This window comes from Bufo gargarizans, chromosome 3 (genome assembly GCF_014858855.1).
Source record: "Bufo gargarizans isolate SCDJY-AF-19 chromosome 3, ASM1485885v1, whole genome shotgun sequence".
Classification (NCBI taxonomy): domain Eukaryota; kingdom Metazoa; phylum Chordata; class Amphibia; order Anura; family Bufonidae; genus Bufo; species Bufo gargarizans.
The window spans coordinates 208716662-208739072 of NC_058082.1; the positions used below are offsets into that span (position 1 = coordinate 208716662).

General features: G+C 41.7%; 1 protein-coding gene across 2 annotated transcripts in view; it reads right to left on the reverse strand.

Moving 5' to 3' along the window:
- SH3RF3 (SH3 domain containing ring finger 3) overlaps positions 1-22411 on the reverse strand; it is a 462616-nt gene that overhangs the window by 62981 nt on the left and 377224 nt on the right. For both annotated transcript variants that reach the window (XM_044287661.1, XM_044287660.1), the window contains one exon: positions 15211-15320. In XM_044287661.1, the coding sequence (XP_044143596.1) occupies positions 15211-15320 (110 nt within the window). The remainder of the gene's footprint in view (positions 1-15210; positions 15321-22411) is intronic.

The following is a 22411-nucleotide window of genomic DNA, read 5'->3' on the forward strand; positions in this document are numbered from 1 at the left end:
GGTCGTGTGCATGAGGCCTAAGTCTCATTTTATTTTATTTTGTAACTGGCCATGCAGCTCTATAGTGTAGTGGTTAAGATTCTTGGCTATAATGTAGAAGGTTGTGAGTTTGAATCTCGTCAGTGATATTGGACCATTTGATGAGCTCAGTGACGTCACCAGAGGTCCTTTGACAGGTCCTGAAGAAAGAACAGGAGACCAGCAGTTACGCGATCAATTGGAGGAGGTGAGTTAATTTTATTTTATTTTTTTAACCCTCAATTGACTTTCTACTAAGCATTCTGTATTAAAGAATGCTATTATTTTCCCTTATAACCATGTTATAAGGGAAAATAATTACATCTACACATCCTTGAACCCAAACCTGAACTTCAGTGAAGAAGTCCGGGTTCGGGTCTGGGTACCACATTCAGTTTTTTATCACGCGCGTGCAAAACTCATTGCACCCGCGCGATAAAAACTGAACAACGGAACGTGATCGCAGTCAAAACTGACTGAAATTGCATACCTACTCGCGCGGGTTTGCAGCAATGCACTCGGGGCGCACCCTGAGCCAAAACATGACACCCGTGTGAACCCAGCCTTAATTAGTTAGCTTATATATATAATACAGATAGTTAGTGGGAGATAGTCACTGTAGGTTAGATCTTGATATAGTGTAGCTGATAGGTTCTGCTGTCCATACATACATGCTACAGACATAGTGCTGTGATGTCACAAGTTCAAAACAATACTTAGTGCACCAATCGGTAATATGTAGTATTGCGCCAAATTTTTTTACATGTAGCTTTGGAGCACTGCAGCCATGGGCCTCCTATGTAATGTACACAATTAATGTAATAGATCATTGTACAGATTCATTCAAAGGGTCCTTTTTTGACAATTTGGCCCCTTTCACACAGTCAGTGATTGTGAGTCAAAACCAGGTGTGGGTCAAAAACATTTTTCCATTAGGCCTCATGCACACTCCCATATGTATATTGTGGTCGGCAAACCACAGATCTACAAAATACAAGTACCGGCCAAGTGCATGCTCCCAAACGGACAAGATAAGGACCTGTTCTATGATTTGAGGGAAGGACACACAGATGCAGACAGCATATGGATGACATCTGTGCTGTCTGCATTTTTTGTGGCACCACAGAAATGAACGGGTCTGCATCTGAAAGGATAAAAATGCAGATCAGGTGCGGACCAAAATTATGGTTGGGTGTATGAAGCCTTATACCTTTAGAGGCTCCACTCCTGGTTTTGGCTCACAACAACTGATGGAAATCACTGACCAAACACTGATGTTTGAAAGAGGCCTACAATCGTCTACACGTAAGTGTGGGTGAACGCACAGACGATATGCACAAATTCATGTGTGTTTCTGCAGCATATCCGCCCCAAAATCTGCAATTTCTGAGTGTTTTTGGTGTGAATTTGATACGCTTTTGCCGCAGATCTCACATTTCATTGGAAAGTGGTGAAATCTGCAGCAAAAACCGCAAACATAATTGACATGCTGCAGATTCAGAAATCCGCACGCCAGGTCAATTTCTGCACAGAAAAAATCTGAAAATTTGTGTAATCTCATACACTTTGCTGGTACGGTACTATGTAGCGGTTTTTTTTTCGCACGGGAATCTGCTCAGAAAAAAACGCACATGTGCCGCAACGTGTGCAGGTGGCCTAAGGCTTCCTCCACACACAAATTTTCTTTGGCATTTTTTTAACACTAAGGGCTCGTTCACACGACCATATGGCTTTTTTCAGTGTTTTGCGGGCCATTTTTAACGGATTAGTTTTTCTGTTTTTGTTTCAGTAGTGTTTCTGGTTCCGTTTTTCTGTTTCATTTTTTCATATGGCATATACAGTATTACATAAAAAATTGGGCTGGGCATAACATTTTCAATAGATGGTTCCGCAAAAACAGAACGGATACGGAAGACATACGGAGTACATTCCGTTTGTGTTCCATTTTTTTGCGGATCCATTGACTTGAATGGAGCGATGGAAAGTGATTTGCGGGCAATAATAGGACATAGGAAATACAGAAACGGAATGCATACGGAGTACATTCAGGTTTTTTTTGCAGAACCATTGAAATGAATGGTTCCGTATACGGACTGTATACAGAACGCAAAAAATGGCCCATATACGGAAAGCAAAAAACATTCGTGTGAACGAGCCCTAAGACACAGCAAACAAACGCTTGCTTTTTTCCATAATGTATGAATTTTTATGACTTTTTTAGAGACGCTTTTCCAAAGTAAAAACATGTGTGTCCTGCGTTTCATATTTAGCGTATCTAGCGTTTTAATTTTTTCCAGCAAAAATCACACCAAAAACACATGTGCACCTAAAAACTGCAACAGTGTAGAAAAAACCTATATAACCATCCTCTCTAAGGCCTCATGCATACGGCCATTGTTTTGGTCTGCATCTGAGCCGCAGTTTTGGCGGCTCGGATGAGGACATATTTACTTCAATGGGGCCGAAAAAGATGCGAACAGCACTCCGTGTGCTGTCCGCATCCGTTGCTCCGTTCTGTGGCCCGCAAAAAATATATAACATGTCCTATTTTTGTTTGCGCTTTGCGGACAAGAATAGGCAGTTATATTAAAGGCTGTCTGAGCCGTTCCACAAATTGCGGAACGCACATGGACGCAATCTGTGTTTTGCGGATCCGCGATTTGCGGACCACAAAACACACCACGGTCGTGTGCATGTAGCCTAAGGGTGGGTTCTCATGTCGGTGTTAGCTGTTGTCTTTCTGCAATTTTGTGTTTTTAGTGGCTTTTTGTACCTGTTTTTTGGTGTGATTTTTTTTGTAAACATCAGCTCTTAGCTGAAGGTCTATAGGAACTTAGAAATCCAGTTTTTTTTTGCTGTTGTTAAAGGGATTATCCAACTCATATAATGACCCCCCCCCCCCCCCATGTGCCTGGGCCCCTCATACAGGTTATAATCCCCATCACGGCATGCAATTGGCTGCCCCCCTTGCCGGTGAGATGCAGCAGCAGCCGTGCGGGCATAAGAAGCAACACGGGTGTCGGGCAGCGGGGTAAGTATAACCTGTATGAGGTGCACTTTGGGAAGCATCATATATGTGGGATAACCTCTTTAATTAGGTGCCCTTTTTTGGCTTCCTTTCAAAAATACAGCATGCTGAAGCTTTGGCGCTTTTTCTCTATAGGGTAAAAACGCTATTAAAATGCTAGTAGTCAAACACACAGCTTGCAAAAATCACCCACAAAACCCCATAAAAACTGCAAAAAAAAACAACAAAAAAACGGATGGACCCAATGAATGAGGTTATTCTGGTGTTTTTACACCCTCCTCAACCTCCCCAAAAAAACCTGTGAAAATGTGTGTGTAGAGAGCGTTGAGGTGCCTGTACACCATGCAGCCAGCCATGTTAGCCACAGACGGGTACACCTGTATTAGCTATTTAAACCATGGCAAGTACAGAAGCACGGTGGAAATACATGGTTAGCCAGATGTGACTACATATCCAGTGTAACACCGTAAAATACGATAGTCCAGAAAGGGCACATCCTTTATGTGCAATGTATGTTTCCTTACGCCATTACGGTGCCATGCATGCATTGCTACAGAGGAGTTAAAGGAATTAAAGCAGGAAATGGAGTTGATTAAATATCACGTTCCCTGTGTCCTTTTTGCTGTTGCTTATTCCAACTTAAATACCCGCATGCATTTTTCACACATGAGCAGTCTTATTAGAGACCATTCATTTTCTTTACTATCTCATACTGCCATCTTAATTATGTTACTATCCTAGACTACAGTATAATGAAATCCTTCACGTTTGTTCTCTCCTATGTGAGTGGAGGCAGATAACAAGTCACACGTGTTCCAGTACATAAAAGAAGAAAGCTTTTATTATTTCTCACTCTTATAACCTTAATGTCTCAACTGCAGCATTAAGGCTACATCACGTTCTCAATGTACTGCTGGGTGCCAAATGTTACATTCTTTCATTTACCAAAGGCCACACTAAGGTAGGACTTTAAAATACCAAAATATAAAAAAATATATTTTATACCTCTCTGATGTCGTCCATTGTCACTGGTGCCAAACTGAAGAACCCCAAAAACAACCATAAATACTAATAGCAGTGAAATTGTGAAAATGTGATAGAGCATTATAATGCTGGTCAAATTAAAGGCCCTGTTCTCCTTGGGGCGAGTTATTTTTTAAAATGTGTGCCAACAGAGTCAAATTATAGGGGGCAAAGGATAATCCCCAGGACTCTACCATCTACGAGCCTCTATCACCCAACACTACCATACAGACACCTACATTTAGGAATGCAAGCCAATCACAGCTGCATAGTGGCTTATAACGAGAAATATGGCCAAATTCTTTCCATAGTTCTCTGTTGTTCTTATAATACTGTAGTGCTTTCGTGGGGTTCTGTGCCTCCGTTCTGCACCGCACCTCCGGATTGCGGACCCATGGGGTGCACATGGCCGGTGCCCGCATATTATAGACCCGCTGCTTGAAGGCCGCAATACGGCCATGGCCGAGCAACGGCCATGTGCATGAGGCCTTAGTCTTTTTTTTTTCATTCAAATGCTTAGGGCCAGCAGGCGCCCCCCTGATCCATGGGGCAAAAGCATTTCTTGGTCTGCATGGTGGCAAAGTCGGCCACTGCACTTATTGGCATAGCTAAGAAAAGATGACAGCAAACTACAGTTTTCTTCCATGATTTCATACATACCATACATACCATATATATAGTAATATTTGTAAAATATAACTGGTAATTTTTTCCCATAAAAAAATGCTGAATCTGGAAAAGAGATCAGCGGTACATCTGCATTACACCAGACTTATAAAGCTATATTTAGTGGTTTATGGTTGACTTCACATTGTACTCTTTAGAAGAGACACACTAGACGAATAGGGCTGCCAGTTGGCATTAAAGCAGGTAGAAATGATGTCCAAGAAAGTGTAAGAAAACCCACATCTTAAAGTAAAATCTTGAAAATGAATATATTATTGGATTCTCAACTTTTCTACCCCTAGGAAGTGAAACAAAAATGTGTTTGCATTTGCATGTTGAGTCTGGATTAGTTCTAGCAATTTATAATCCTGATATCTTTGCTATAATAGAAATCAGCTCTCTGTGCACTCTTAATGAGCCAGTGTTGGGCTTGTGCTTATACACAGCAGCCAACCTTAGGAGGCCGAGCTACAGTATCAAATAGAGGTAAAAATCAGCTAACGCAAAAAAAAATATATACCAGGTAATATTAGCAAAAAGTATTTGGTCAGGAATTCAGGTCACAACTGAGTATCTACTTTAATACTAATAGTGATTCAGAACATTGTATCCTTATTAACATTAAAGGGTTAGTGGAAACTGATATAATATGTGACATCGCCTCTTTGCTGGGGGAGATTCACCACCCTTGTTTCTGGAAATGATAGAGGTCCCAAATGTCAGTTAGTAGTCTTTTAACCCCTTAAGGACTTAGGGCGTACCGGTACGTCCTAACTTTAAATCGTGACTGCGGTGCGGCGGGGATTAATCCGAACAGGATGACCGCTGAAATCATTCAGCGGGCATCCTGTCAAAACGCCCGGGGGGGGTCATGTGACCCCCCCCCCCCCGCATCGGTGATCGCAGAAAACCACAGACCTGCGGTTTGCTGCGTTTCCGGTCCATTCGGGTCTCCGGTGACCCGATGAACCGGAAAAAGACTGTGATCGGTGGTGTGATTACACACCACCAATCACAGTAGGAACATTTGGAGAGGCGGTGCTGGCCCTGGTGCTGAATGCCGCTGTCCGGGTTGCTGATTGGTGCAGGGAGAGAGGCGCGAGATTCAAACTTCCAGCGCTCCTCTCTCTCCTCCTCTTCCTGTTCAGCACCCGCACCCTGCAGCACCATTCAGCACCAGCTCCTGCGATCCCTCCATCGGCACCCATCACCCTCCTGCACCCATCACCCTCCAGGTAGGTTAGGGTCAGTGAAGGAGAGGCACCGTTAGGCAGGGATAGAAGGGAAAAGTTAGTTTGGGGGAGAAAAAAACACTTTTATCTAAACTTTTTTTTTTCAGCTTTCAGACCCCACTCTACAGTATGGCCATGACACGTCCCCGGTTTGAGGCCATCCGGAAATGTCTGCATTATTCAGATAATGCAGCATGTCTCCCCCGAGGTGATCCTGCCCATGACCATCTGTATAAGATACGGCCGGTCATCGATCCCTTCGGGGCCAAATTTGCGCAGGCCTACGTACCTGGAAGGGAGGTCACGGTTGATGAGCACAGGGACATTCCTCCAATTATATGAGGCAGTCCTCAAGGACCTGATATTTTCGGACCGGGTAAGAGCAGGCCGGAGTACCTCGGGAATTGGAGGCGCCCGGATCGTCCCTGGCCAACATTTTCCAGGTGTGGTCCCCCATACTGGAAAGAAGGGATGAACCCCAGAAAAGTGCAGAGTGTGTCACAGGAGGGGGATACGGAAGGACACCACCACTCAGTGTGACACGTGCCCCGATCATCCGGGCCTCTGCATTATCGATTGCTTCAGGGAGTATCACACTTCCATGGAGTACTACATTTTTATAATCCCCAACAGTCCCCTAGAGAACATAAAAAACTATGGCTCTCAGACTTTGGAGACACGGAAACAATTTTTTTCCCCAAAAAAATATTAGTTTTAGTGAAGGCCTCCTCAAAATGCGGCCCTCCAGATGTTGTAAAACTATAACTCCCAGCATGCCCAGACAACCTACAGCAATCAGCAAGGCATGGTGGGAATTGTAGTTTTACAACATCTGGAGGGCCGCAGTTTGAGGATGCCTGCTTAGTGTCTCCAAAGTCTGAGAGCCATACATATTGGGCATCGCCGCGTCCGTAAAAATCTTCTATATAAAAATAACATGTAACCCAACCCCCCGGATGAACAGCGTTAAAAGAAAAAAAAAAAAAGGGTAAAAAAAGCAATTTTTTGTCACCTAACATCACAAAAAGTGTAATAGCGAGCGATCAAAATGTCATATGCACCGCCAATTAGTGCCAATAAAACCACTATCTCACCCCACAAGAAATGAACCCCTACATTAGATAGTCGCCCAACAAAAAAAAAAAAATTTTTAAATGTAGACATATTAGGTATCGCCACGTCCGTAAGAATCTGCCCTATAAAAATAACATTAGACCAAACCCCTCGGATGAACAGCGTTAAAAATATAAAATAAAAACGGTGCCAAAACACCAATTTTTCGGGCAAAATTTCCATTTGAATCCTTTTTTTCCGGTAATAAAGCAAGGGTTAACAGCCAAACAAAACTAAATATTTATTGCCCTGATTCTGTAGTTTGCAGAAACACTCCATATGTGGTCGTAAATAGCTATATAGCCACACGGCAGGGCATAGAACGAAGGCAACTCCATATGGTTTCTGGAAGGCAGATTTTGATGGACTGGTTTATTTACACCATGTCCCATTGGAAGCCCCCCCTTATGTAGCCTAGACTAGAAACTCAAAAAAAGTGACCCCATCTAAGAAACTACTCCCCTCAAGGTATTCAAAAGTTACTTTACAAACTTTGTTAACCCTTTAGGTGTTCTACAAAACTAAATAGCGAATGTAGAAACAATTTTTCAATTTAAATTTTTTGTTACCTTGCCTCAAAAAAGTGTAATATAGAGCAACCAAAAAATCATATTTACCCTAAAATAGTCCCAAAACAACCACCTTATCCCGTAGTTTCCTAGATGGGGTAAATTTTTTGGGAGTTTCTACTCTAGGGGTGCATTAGGGGGCTTGAAAGGGTACATGGTGTAAATAAACCAGTCCTGCAAAATCTGCCTTCCAAAAACCATATGGCGTTCCCCTTCTTCTATGTCCTCCCGTTTGGCCAAACAGTAGTTTACGACCACATATGGGGTGTTTCTGCAAACTACAGAATCAGGGCAACCCATATTGAGTTTTGTTTACCTGTTAACCCATTTTTTCCAGTAATAAAGTAAGGGTTAAAATTCTTGTGGAACACCTAAAGGGTTAACAAAGTTTGTAAACCCAGTTTTGAATACCTTGAGGGGTGTACTTTCTTAGATGGAGTCACTTTTTTGGAATTTATATTCTAGGGGTGCAAGGGGGGGGGGCTTGAAATGGGACATGGTATAAACAAAACCAGTCCTGCGAAATCTGCCTTGCAAAACCCATATGGCGTTCCCCTCTTTCTATGTCCTCCCATTTGGCCAAAAAGTAGTGTAGGACCACATATGGGGTGTTTTTGCAAACTACAGATTTAGGGCAACCCATATTGAGTTTTGTTTGGCAGTTAAGCCTTACTTTATTACTGGAAAAAATGGGTTACAATGGAAAATTTTCCAAAAAATAGAAATTCCAAAATTGTTTCTTGATCTGCCATTAACTCTTGTGGAACACCTAAAGGGTTAACAAAGTTTGTAAACCCAGTTTTGAATACCTTGAGGGGTGTACTTTCTTAGATGGAGTCACTTTTTTGGAATTTCTATTCTAGGGGTGCAACAGGGGGCTTGAAATGGGACATGGTATAAACAAAACCAGTCCTGCAAAATCTGCCTTCCAAAACCCATATGGCGTTCCCCTCCTTCTATGTCCTCCCGTTTGGCCAAATAGTAGTTTACGACCACATATGGGGTGTTTATGCAAACTACAGAATCAGGGCAACCCATATTTAGTTTTGTTTGGCAGTTAACCCTTGCTTTTTACCTGGAAAAAATTTATTATATTGGAAAATTTTCCAAAAAATCCAAATTCTTAAACTTTATGTCCATTTGCCATGAGACGTCTTATGGAAGACCTAAAGGGTTAGCAAAGTTTGTAAAATCCGTTTTGAATACCTTGAGGGGTGTAGTTTCTAGAATGGGGTCATTTTTGGATGGTTTCTATAACGTAAGCCTCACAAAGTGACTTGAAACCTGAACTGGTCCATAAAAAGTGGGATTTGGAAAATTTCCGAAAAACTTGCTTCTAAATTTCTAAGCTATGTAACATCCCCCCCCCAAAAAATATCATTCCCAAAATGATACAAACATGAAGTAGACATATGGGGAATGTAAAGTCATCACAATTTTGGGGGGTATTACTATGTATTACAAAAGTAGAGAAACTGAAACTTTGAAATTTGCGAATTTTTCCAAATTTTTGGCAAATTTGGTATTTTTTAATGCAAAAAAAATTAACTTTTTTGACCCAATTTTAGCAGTGTCATGAAGTACAATATGTGACGAAAAAACAATCTCAGAACGGCCTGGGTAAGTAAAAGCGTTTTAAAGTTATCAGCACTTAAAGTGACACTTGTCAGATTTGCAAAAAATCCTTAAGGTGAAATAGGGCTGAGTCCTTAAGGGGTTAAGGAAACCTGCCACCATGAAATGCAATGCAGTCCGCAGGCAGCATGTTGCAGAGCAGGGGAAGCTGAGCAGATTGATGTATTAATTTAGTTGAATTTTTTTTTATTAAACTTTTAAATCTTAAATCTCTGCTCTTTCAGAGCTCAAGGTTGGCCATTACCAATGAATGATAGCATTCCCTGTGTAATGGTACATTTACACGGGAATAAAATCAGGCTGATTATTTTGGGAATGAGATTTCATATTAACGTCCATTGCCGATAATCGGGTCATATAAAGGTGCCGCCAATCACCTGAAGAACGAGCAAATGCTCATTCACTTGGTGAGTTCATCATTTATGCTATGCTAACACATAAATTGTTTCCGGGCAGCAGATTGTGCTGTGTAAAAAGCCATCTGTGGCCCAGAAACAATGAATCTGTATGAGCATGCGGGATCGCAGTACCAATCGCTCGTGTCCATACAGTGATTGTGCCTTAAAGGGAGTCTGTCACCAAATGTTCACCTTTTAAACTATCTGCAATGGCCAGCAGAACATTGCCCAGGCATGCTGGACATACCTTTATGTTGTTTCTGTCTCTAGTGAATGTCCTGCAAAAGCTGTTTTAATCTTATGGAAAATGGCCTGATAGTTTTTAAAGTGCCCCTAAGCTGCAACAGTTTCCTCCCCTCTCCCCCAACGTCATGTTGATGCAGTGCTTCCCCGATACTTGCTCCTCTCGTAAGCTGTTCCTTGCATCCTTCCCCTCTGCCCTGACATCATGGAGATGCCTTGGCAAATCTTGCCTGAGCCCTATGTGCTGCACTTCTGGCACATGCACAGAACAATTCTCTGAGGCAATTGTCCACTAGAAGGATCTACACAAGCACCAGGAGCGCAGCACACATGAGATTTGCCGAGGCATCCCCCTGACGTCGGGGAGAGGGGGAGGATGCCAGGCACAGCTTACTGGAGGAGCAAGCAGTGGGCAAGCGCTGCATCAGTGTGACATTGGAAAAGAGGGTAGGAAACCTTTATAGCTTACAGGAGGTACACAGTGCGAGGATGGGCTGTGGACTTGGGCACTTCGAAAATTGAATCCCGTCCCCCTGGGCACTTCAGAGCTGTTTTCCATATGATAAAATGTATTTTCCAGAACATTCACTACAGACTTAAACAACATAAAGGTATGTCTAGCATGCTTGGGCAATGTTCTGCTGACCATTGCGGATAGTTTAATGGTTGATAATTTAGTGACAGACCCATTTTAAGCATGTATACAGAGAATGCTATCAATCACTGATAAGAAAGCCCCCCCGTACAGCTATCAGAGACTGACAGCTATCTCTGTATACACACTTATACAGAGAATGCTATCAATCACTGACAACACCTCTCCTGTGAACAACTATCAGTAACAGACAGCTATCTATGTATACACACTTACACAAAGAATGCTATCAATCACTGATAACACCTCCCCTATGTTCAACTATCAGTGACTGACAGCTATCTCTGTATACACACTTACACAGGGAATGCTATCAATCACTGATAACACCTCCCATGTGTACAGCTATCAGTGACTGACAGCTATCTCTGTAGACACTTACACAGAGATTGCTATCAATCACTGATAACACCTCCCCTGTGTACAGCTGTCAGTGACTGACAGCTATCTTTGTATAAACACTTACACAGGGAATGCTATCAATCACTGATAACACCTCCCCAGTGTACAATTATCAGTGACTGACAGCTATCTATGTATACATACCTATACAGAGAATGCTATTAATCACTGATAACACCTCCCCATGTACAACTATCAGTGACTGACAGCTATCTATGTATACACACTTACATAGAGAATGCTATTAATTACTGATAACACCTCCCCTGTGTACAACTATCACTGACTGACAGCTATCTATATATAGACACTTTCGCAGAGAATGCTATCAATCACTGATAACACCTCCCCGTGTACAACTATCAGTGACCGACAACTATCTATGTATACACACTTACACAGAGAAAGCTATCAATCACTAATAAAACATCCCCTGTGTAAAGCTATAAACGACTAACAAATATATATGTATACACACTTACACAGAGAATGCTATCAATTACAGATAACACCTCCTATGTGTACAGTTATCAGTGACTGACAGCTATCTATGTATATACACTTACACAGAGAATGCTATCAATGACTGATAACACCTCCCCTGTGTACAACTATCAGTGACTAACAGCTATCTATGTATACACACTTACACAGAGATAGCTATCAATCACTGATAACACCTCCCCTGTGTTTAACTATTAGTGACTGACAGTTATCTTTATATACACGCTTACACGGAGAATACTATCAGTCACTGATAACACCTTCCCTGTGTACAACTATCAGTGACTGACAGCTATCTATGTATACACACTTAGTAAATTCAGTTTGCTCTGTCAGAGAGATAAATCTGGAGTAAAAGGAATTAACATAGCTAACTATACCCACTTTTCAATACTAGAGTAAATAGTGTAAAATGTATAATTTAAATTTTTTGCACAAATAAGCCCAAAAGCGCAAAAAGCCCTACTTTGCTAATTTTTTAAACCAGAATTGTGCAGTGTAAGGCTTGATTAATACCCCCTGTGTATGAAACCATCCAAACGATTATTATTATTATTTATTTGAAAGTGCCATTCATTCCATGATGCTGTACATCAAGAGGGGGTAACAAACACGTAACATAAAATACAATAAACAAAGAACTATTAGCAGACTGGTACAGAGGCGGAGAGGACCCTGCCCGCAAGAACTTACAATCTACAAGGGAAGGGGAAAGAACACAGAATGTGGGGGGAAATGTTGCTGATGTTGCTATATAAAAGCAAAATTTAGCCAACTAAGAGAGGCCATAGGCCTAACTAACTGGGACAAAGTCCTCAAAAATACAGCCACAAAATGGGATATATTGAAAAGCATTCTAAAATCTCATTGTGAGAGGAACATACCGTATGGGAATAAAAGGTTAAGGAACAAAAAGAAACCAATATGAATAAATAGAACTGACAAAAAGAAAGCATATAAATCACTAAAACACGAGGGTAGCACGAAAGCACTGAAAAACTATAAGGAAAAAAATAGAACATGTAAAAAACAAATAAAAGTGGCCAAACTAGAGACCGAGAGATTAATTGCCAAAGAGAGAAAAACTAACCCTAAAATGTTCTTCAATTATATAAATGCTAAAAAGTATAAATCTGAAGGTGTCGGGCCTTTAAAGAGTAATGAGGGGGGAGTCGCAGAGAGCGATAAGGAGAAAGCAAAGCTGTTAAATATTTTTTTCTCCAATGTTTTCACTGAGGAAAATAAACTGTCAAATGAAATGCTGAATGTAAAAATAAATTCCCCATTAAAAGTGCCCTGTCTGACCCAGGAAGAAGTTCCTCCAGCGACTTAAAAAGATTAAAATAGACAAATCGCCAGGACCGGATGGCATACACCCACATATCCTAAGGGAATTAAGTAATGTCATAGCCAGACCCTTATTTCTGATATTTATGGACTCTATACTAACAGAGAATGTCCCACAGGATTGGCGCATAGCAAATGTGGTGCCAATATTCAAAAAGGGTCCAAAAACAGAGCCTGGAAACTATAGGCCGGTAAGTTTAACATCTGTTGTGGGTAAACTGTTTGAAGGTTTTCTAAGAGAGGCTATCTTAGAGCATCTCAACGGAACTAAGCAAATAACGCCATATCAGCATGGCTTCATGAAGGATCGGTCATGCCAAACTAATTTAATCAGTTTCTATGAGGAGGTAAGTTCTAGACTTGACCGCGGCGAATCAATGGATGTCGTATATCTGGACTTCTCCAAAGCATTTGACACTGTACCACATAAAAGGTTAGTATATAAATGAGAATGCTCGGACTGGGAGAAAATGTCTGTATGTGGGTAAGTAACTGGCTCAGTGATAGAAAACAGAGGGTGGTTATTAACGGTACACACTCAGATTGGGTCACTGTCACTAGTGGGGTACCTCAGGGGTCAGTATTGGGCCCTATTCTCTTCAATATATTTATTAATGATCTTGTAGAAGGCTTGCATAGTAAAACATCAATTTTCGCAGATTACACTAATCTGTGTAAAGTAATTAACACTGAAGAGGACAGTATACTACTACAGAGGGATCTGGATAGACTGGAGGCTTGGGCAGATAAGTGGCAGATGAGGTTTAACACTGACAAATGTAAAGTTATGCACATGGGAAGGAATAATGCAAGTCACCCGTACATACTAAATGGTAAAACACTCGGTAACACTGACATGCAAAAGGATCTAGGAATTTTAATAAACAGCAAACTAAGCTGCAAAAAACAGTGTCAGGCATCTGCTGCCAAGGCCAAATAAGATAATGGGTTGCATCAAAAGGGGCATAGATGCCCGTGATAAAAACATAGTCCTACCACTTTACAAATCGCTAGTCAGACCAAACACATGGAGTACTGTGTACAGTTATGGGCTCCTGCGAACAAGGCAGACATAGCAGAGCTTAAGAGGGTCCAGTGGAGGGCAACTAAAGTAATAAATGGAATGGGGCAACTACAGTACCCTGAAAGATTATCAAAATTAGGGTTATTCACTTTGGAAAAAAGAGGACTGAGAGGAGATCTAATTAATATGTATAAATATATCAGGGGTCAGTACAGAGATCTATCCCATCATCTATTCATTCCCAGGACGGTGACTGTGACGAGGGGACATCCTCTGCGTCTGGAGGAAAGAAGGTTTGTACACAAACATAGAAGAGGATTCTTTACGGTAAGAGCAGTGAGACTATGGAACTCTCTGCCTGAGGAGGTGGTGATGGTGAGTACAATAAAGGAATTCAAGAGGGGCCTGGATGTATTTCTGGAGTGTAATAATATTACAGGCTATAGCTTCTAGAGAGGGGTCGTTGATCCAGGGAACTATTTTGATTGCCTGATTAGAGTCGGGAAGGAATTTTGTATTCCTCTAAAGTGGGGAAAATTGGCTTCTACCTCACAGTTTTTTTTTTGCCTTCCTCTGGATCAACTTGCAGGATGACAGGCCGAACTGGATGGACAGATGTCTTTTTTCGGCCTTATGTACTATGTTACTATGTGGCTGTGTGGTGGCAGCATGCTCATTGCAGATGGTAGGCTTTCCTGAAAAGGGTGGGTTTTCAGTTTATTTTTTAATATTTGGATGTTCAGGAGCGTCTGATGTGCTGGGGTAGTGAATTCCAGAGTATGGGGGATGCACATCAGAAATATTGCAGTCGATTGTGTGAAGAACCGATGAGAGAAGACCTGAGGAGGAGGTCATTTGAAATTACATGTGGAGATGTATCGGGAAAGTAGTTCAGAGATGGAAGTGGCAGGTGGAGGTAAGGGTTTGGATGTGTGGCTTAAAGGACAGGTCAGAATCCAATGTTACCCCCAGGCAGCAGGCCTGCGAGCCTGGAGGAAGTGTAAAGGACAGGTCAGGAAGGGGGTCTGAGTGACATGGGGGAAAAATAATCATGATAAATATCTTCACATGGACCTTTAAAAATACACAAGGCTGCAAGTAGTATAAAGGGTATGGGTCAGGGAAGAATGGGGGATCAGTTATTTGAAGATTACTTATTTTATTATTTATTAACATAATTATAAACGCTTATTAAAAATGACATAGCTCAACAACTCTTTTAAAATAGACATGGACATTTGTAAACCTGCATACACATTTGTGTTCAGTCATCCTACAGAAAGTACCAGATGAAGTGGATACTTAATAAAATGAAAGATGTCTAGTGACCATGACTATATTATTTTAACTTACACATTAAGAGGTAATTGAACTTTTGGCGAATGTGCTTGTTCTCCATTGAGTGTGCCTGTTTTGGGGCTAGCAGCACCAGCAGCAGCCGCAGTGCCGAATGTAGAAGAATCCTGCAGAAAAAGAACAGAAGGGATCGCTTTAGCAGGGTGCTATTACAGCAAGTAATCAGAGGACCTGTCACGACATTTGCATTTTCATTTATTTCCCATACAACACACAGTAGAATACGTAACATGCCGTCAATTGCATAACATATGCAACCCTTCCTTGTGATGGGCCATAAAACTACACATGACATGCAGAATAGCCCTCCTCTCCAGAAACCTCTTGTGCATTGGGAGCCAAAACTATTTGGTAACACATTTTGAACTACAAACAGCACAAAAGTGGCTCAATGCTTAAATCTGCAATCTGCAGATCAGAATCAGATGACGCCACATTGTTTACTGACAGATTCATATGTAATTGAACAGAAAAAAAAAAATATATAGTAGTATATTATAGTGGTATAGTAGATGAAGCTGTAATATAGCTGTGAGCATGAAGCCGAATTATGATCACCTGACAACTATTCTCAGCACCGATGTTGGCCGTTTCAAGCAGAGTGTTAGCTGGACATTACAGCCATCACTCTGCCCACTGCCGCTCTGCCATCCTGAAAGGGGGAAGGGGGGTGCTGCACGCTCTGCATCTTGAAAGGGGGGGTGGGGGTGTTGCATGAGGGGGGCATTAACCCTTCAAGGATCGGGCCGCTGCCAGGGCAAAGCAGCAGCCTGATGGTTAGCCCCTTACAGAGAGCGGTCCCTAAGGACCGCAGCATGGAAGGGGTTAAACGGCCGACATCGGTGCCAGCACCGATGTCGGCCGTTTCAAGCAGAGTGTTAGCTGGGCATTACAACTAACACTCTGCCCGCTGCTGCTCTGCCATCCTGAAAGGGGGGTAGGAGGGGTTGCTGCATGCTCTGCATCTCCTTCACTCAGCATCCCGATGGGGGAGGGAGCTCTCTCCCTCAGTTTACCCTTCAAGCATCAGGTCGCTGCCACAGCAGAGCAGCGCCCAATACTTAGCCCCTCCATACTGCGGTCCCTAAGGACCACGGCATGGAATGGGTTAAACGACCGATATCTGTGCCAGCACCGATGTCGGCTGTTTCAAGCAGAGTGTTAGCTGGACATTACAGCTAACACTCTGCCCGCTGCCGCTCTGCCACCCTGAAAAGGGGGGAGGTGCTGCGCAGTCAGGCTGCAGGGAAACTTGTATGCAGTGCTGTGTCCGCGTGGAGCGCTGTGTCCTGCATGGCCACCGCGCATGCCCAGTGTGCACTGGTAACACGGACAAAGCGCACTGACACAGGGATTTTAATATATAGGATAGTTATGTATTGTATTGTAATTGCATGCAATTTGACTGTAACCTCCAGTAAAGAATATGGTTCTTTACTGGGCCACTACCACTCCCATCATCTGCTCAAACTCCTCAGTGACTTGCTGCAAATGCACTGTATTATACTGCAAGTAGCAAATATATACTTGTGCAATAGTCACTGAGATCTCTTAAGCAACAAGGACTGATATGATTTATATTTATTTGCATTGTCAACGTTTTGAGGACGGTCGGCTCCAGGCAGACTTACAGCCATGGCATATTCTTTTCCCTTTTTAGTGATTGACTTAACTGCTCTCCAAGGGATATTCAGTGCCTTGGACATTTTCTTGTGCCATCTCTGTTTTCAATAACCTTGTCACAGAGTGTCTGGAGTGTTCTTATATCGTCACTATATATATGTGTCATTTCTTCCAGGAAACTGATTCATCAACACTTGCAGAAACTATATATATAGTACAATAATTTCTTGACTGCATAGTAAACATCTATGCCATACTTGATTTCTCTCTAGAGGCATAGTTAGGTACTGAAGGGTTACTATCTACTGTGGCATGTCAGCTCTGACCATACTGAAGCTACAGTATGTTTAGGTAGGTAGGTGTACAGTACAGTATATTTTGGAGGTAGGTAGGAGTAGAGATTATTGAAGGTGATCTGCTGAATACACCCTGTTTGGTCAGACAGATATCTCACAGAGAAATGCCGCTACGATATTAGTCAGAAGGCTCAGGGCTAGGACTGCTCAATGTTCTGAAGATGTTACATGAGGGAGGTTTTTGCGGGATGCAGTCTGGCCTTATGATCTTGGAAAATATGGTATCGGTAATTTGCCGGCTGTGCATACAGAGGTAGTCTAATCTAATAGTATGGTGCACGACCAATGATCTGGCAACTGGTATTTTAACCTAGCATTAAAATCAGTAATGCTAGGCTTTTCTGTGCTATGAATTTAATTTAAAGGGGTTTTCTGACACTTTTTAACTAATGACCTATCCTATGGAACATAACATCACTTGCCTAAGGTAGTCTGCAAGAAGGCCATGGTGCTCAGAGGAGCACTAGTGCCTTCTCAAACAGCTGATTTGAGAGGGTCCCAGATGGCGGGCCCTCACCTATCAGATTCTAATGACCTCTCCAGAGGATAGGTCAACAGTTAAAAAGTGTTGGAAAACCCCTTTAATCCTATTTTCTGTAAAGTATAATATATCAGCATTTTCAAAATGGACTTTGACCAGAATGGTTTAGGATACTGATGCATATTCACTAAGGCCTCATGCACACGACCGTAGTTCGGGTCCGCATACGAGCCGCAGTTTTTGCGGCTCGGGTGCGCACCCATTCACTTCAATGGGGCCGCATCCTTTGCTCCGTTCCGTGGCCCTGCAAAAAAATTTTGCATGTCCTATTCTTGTTCGTTTTGTGGACAAGAATAGGCATTTCTACAATGGGCTGCCTGTTCCGTTCCGCAAATTGCGGAAGGCACAGGGTCGGCTTTCGTTTTTTGCGGCACGGTCGTGTGCATGTAGCCTTAACCTGTTTAAAGTGTAAAGATGTGCCAAACTTTTCATACTGCCACCTGAATGATGATACTTTTGTCTAAGTTTATACCACCTATTGGCTTACTTTTCAAGAGAATCATGTGCCAAAATGTTGATGCTAAATTTTTCATCTTCAAGAGAATCTGTCACATGTTTAACCCCCTACTAAATATGGCATGCTGCAATTCTGCCAATCCGATCTGTCATTTTGGAAAAAATACCACCGTCTTTGAGCCTTAGTCACACCCTCTCTCCCAATGATTGAGAGGATGCGCCCTTGAGAGATCTCAGGAGTGGGGGCAGCTGAGAGGAATGAGATGGACTGCACATGCTCGAGACTTTAGGGCCAGGCACCAGAGCAGTGATGATGCCCGGCCCTGTCAATCAGTGTGAGAGTTGGAGTGGCGAAGGCTGAAAGGCGGAGGTGAAGTGGTGGTCCGAGGGGCTAGGCCCGGCTCTTGGTGCTTCGAGCAGCTCATTGGCATAAAAAATACAAGTAGTATTTCTGCCAAAATAACAGATCGGATTGCTATGGGATAGGGGTCATTGCACTCAGTATGATCAACTCTACCAGGTTTACTAAGGTTGATCATTACACTAAAAATACACTATACTTTGATGCCAATTATGCAAAAAAATCAGGCACAGCCACAATGGTAAATGTGGTTCAATATGCTTCATGAGAAGGATATGAATTCTGTATGCTACGCTTAATCTTATACTCAATATTATTAACCCTGCTACTGGTACATGCAATATCACTGCATTTGTGTTGAACGTGACATTGTATAGGTATAGAAAATATAACCCAGACATTTAAATCTTTATTCTGATATATCACTCACTGGATGGATGACTATTATCATTGTAGACATCAAGAAAATTGTCTGCTGCTTTCGGCAGCACAGGGGGTTGATCTGACAATTTGTCACTGCAATGCCAGACATGTCAGCATGACTCCAAGCTCTCTTTTGAAACTTCAGCAATCCAATGTCGCCACAAGGGACATCAGCTTGTTAACAGCTTCTCTGCAGGCACTGTAAAGCCTCTCTACTGGAACTTAAATGGGAAGTAGAAAGCAGTCAAACAACTCATTAGTGTGTCTGCGCCAGCACTCTGCAGCTAGTGGTCCTGGGCCGGACACCTCTGCTTGGGTTATCTGCTGGACAAGGGGTTACCGGCCACTTCAGGCCACCAGCAGAAGCAATCATCTTTATGCTGCACAGGGTTACATATGTATTATATGTATATCATACAATGTAAATAAATGGTATGCTACAGTTTATACTGGGCCAAGCTTACACAGCAATAAATAAATAAAAAAATGTAATTAGTTTTTGGCCAATTTGATATACAGTATATGCTAAGAAATGATTTAAAGCGATAATAACATTATATTCGGATAGTGCATGCATAACAATTCATATAACTGTAGAGGTCTAATAACTGAGTATGGCTGACAGACGAACGAAAACTCCCCACAATCTCACTGTCAGCAGATACTGAGTGCGCTGCAAAACTTTAAAATCTGCACTTAATTCAAATTAGACTGTGCCAAGTGGCAACCTGCATATTGTTGATGGCTTACACAGGAATATTCTGCAGCCAAACATGTTGTTATCAGAACATCTATCTATCTATCTATCTATCTATCTATCTATCTATCTATCTATCACCTTTTTCATATCTATCTATCTATCTATCTATCTCATATTTACTGTATCTTTCTTATATCTATCTATCTATCTATCTATCTATCTCAAGCTTGAGAAAGGCTCTAAGGTTGAGCCGAAACATTGCATATCCACATGGGTGAATAAACTTTTTAGAATTTTTACATTTGTTGAGTGCTGCCTTTTTGCGATCTTGTATATTGGGCAATAGTCTAGTCCCCTCAGGCATGCACCTATTTTGCTGTTTGCTCTTATTTTACTCTAGTGCTGCTGCTGCCATACATCTATGCCTTATAGGCATAAAAGGGTAAGGAACAAAAAAACAACTATGTGGATAGATACAAATTTAAAAGAATAAATAAATGACAAAAAGAAAGCATTTAAATCACTAAAACAGGATAGCGAGGAAGCCTTGAAAAACTATAAGGAAAAAAATTGAATATATAAAAGACAAACAAAAACAGCAAAGCTGTAGGAAGAGAGATTTATTTGCCAAAGAGAGTAAAACTAACCCTAAAATGTTCTTCAATTACAGTATATAAAAGGTAAAAAGTTTAAACCTGATAGTGTTGGCCCTTTACTTAGTAATGTGGGAGAAGTTGTAGAGAACGATGAGGAGAAAGCAAATCTATAAAGTATTTTTTCCTCCACTGCAGTCACTGAGAAAAATTAACTGTTAGATGAAATTCAGAATATAAAAGAAAATTCCCTATTTCAAGTGTCCTGTCTGACCCAGGAAGAAGTACAGCTGCGTCTTAAAAAGATTAAAATAGAAAAATCACCGGAACCAGATCGCATACACCCCCATATCCTAAGAAAATTAAAGGGAGTTTGTCACCACATTTGAGCATATTAGACTGATCACATAGCGCTATATGTGCCACCGAGAACTTAAAAACGGTACCTTTGTTGTATCTAATGGAGTTTTCTTTCAGCCAAAAATGAAAATGAGAGGGCGCATTTACAGAATCTTAAAAGTTCATTTTTGGCTGAAAGAAAACTCCATTAGATACAACAAAGGTACCGTTTTTAAGTTCTCGGTGGCACATATAACGCTATTTGATCAGTCTAATATGCTCAAATGTGGTGACAGACTCCCTTTAAGTAATGTCATAGCCAGACCCTTATTTCTGATATTTAAGGACTCTATATTGACAGGTAATGCTCCACAGGATTGGAGCTTAGCAAATGTGGTGCCAATATTCAAAAAGGGTCCAAAAACAGAGCCCTGAAACTATAGGCCGGTAAGTTTAGCATCTGTCATGGGTAAATCGCTTGAAGGTTTTCTAAGAGATGCTATCTTGGAGCACCTCAATGAAAATATGCAAATAACGCCATATCAGCATGGCTTTATGAGGGATCGGTCATGTCAAACTAACCTAGTCAGATTCTATGAGGAAAAAAAAGTTCTAGACTTTACCACTGCGATTTAATGGATGTCGTAAATATAGACTTCTCCAAAGCAATTACTACTGTACCTCATAAAAGGTTAGTATATAAAATGAGAATGCTTGGACTGGGGGAAAGTATCTGTATGTGGGTAAGTAACTGGCTCAGTGATAGAAAACAGAGGGTGGTTAATAACGGTACACACTCAGATCTAATAACCATGTATAAATATATCAGGGGTCAGTACAGAGATACTGTGATGAGGGGTCATCCTCTGCGTCTGGAGGAAATAAGGTTTGTACATAAACATAAAATAGGATTCTTTACGGTAAGAGCAGTGGAACTCTCTGCCTGAGGACGAGGTGATGGTGAACTCACTAAAAGAGTTCAAGAGGGGCCTGGATGTATTTCTGGGGTGTAATAATATTACAGGTTATAGCTACTAGACTTCTGGAGAAGGATCGTTGATCCAGGCCGATTTTCTGCCCGATAATCGCTAACGAGCATTCCTAGTAATGGTTTTTAGTGATCATCTGGCAGTCTAATACTGCCTCCGATTGCCCGATGAATGAGAAAACACTTGTTTATCGGACAATTTAGATCTTTCAGCATGCCAGTGGCAGATTGTGCTGTGTAATCACGATCTGCCATCGGCACACCGCTGTCCTGCATGGGGAATAGTGATGGCATTGCGATTGTTCCTCCCCATGCTGTGGAGGACATTGCTGCATGTAATAGCAGTGGTGTCCTCTTTTAGCATTCTGGTGACTGCCGGGAGAGAACACTTCCCTCCCGACAATTGCTTGCGGCATTAGGGTGTCTAATACACACTTTATTCTAATTACCTGATTGGAGTTGGGAAGGACTTTTTTCCCCCTTAAATTAGAAAAATTGGCTTCCTTGCCTTCCTCTGGATCAACTTGCAGGATAACAGGCTGAACTGGATGGACAGATTCTTTTTTCAGCCTAACAGACTATGTATGTTACTATCTATCTATCTATCTATCTATCTATCTATACACATTTATTAATAAAGCCCCAAAGCTGGTGGAGCATCCAGCACCAGTTCTAAATGTAAGACAACTTCCGAGCTGTAATACATTTAGACCATTTTCTATGCCTAAAATAGGTGTAGAAAATGGTGAATGAGACAGGCCTGCCGGCCCGTCCCCTTCCCCACCCTCACTTTTTAGAACTGGCGTAAGCGGGTGAGG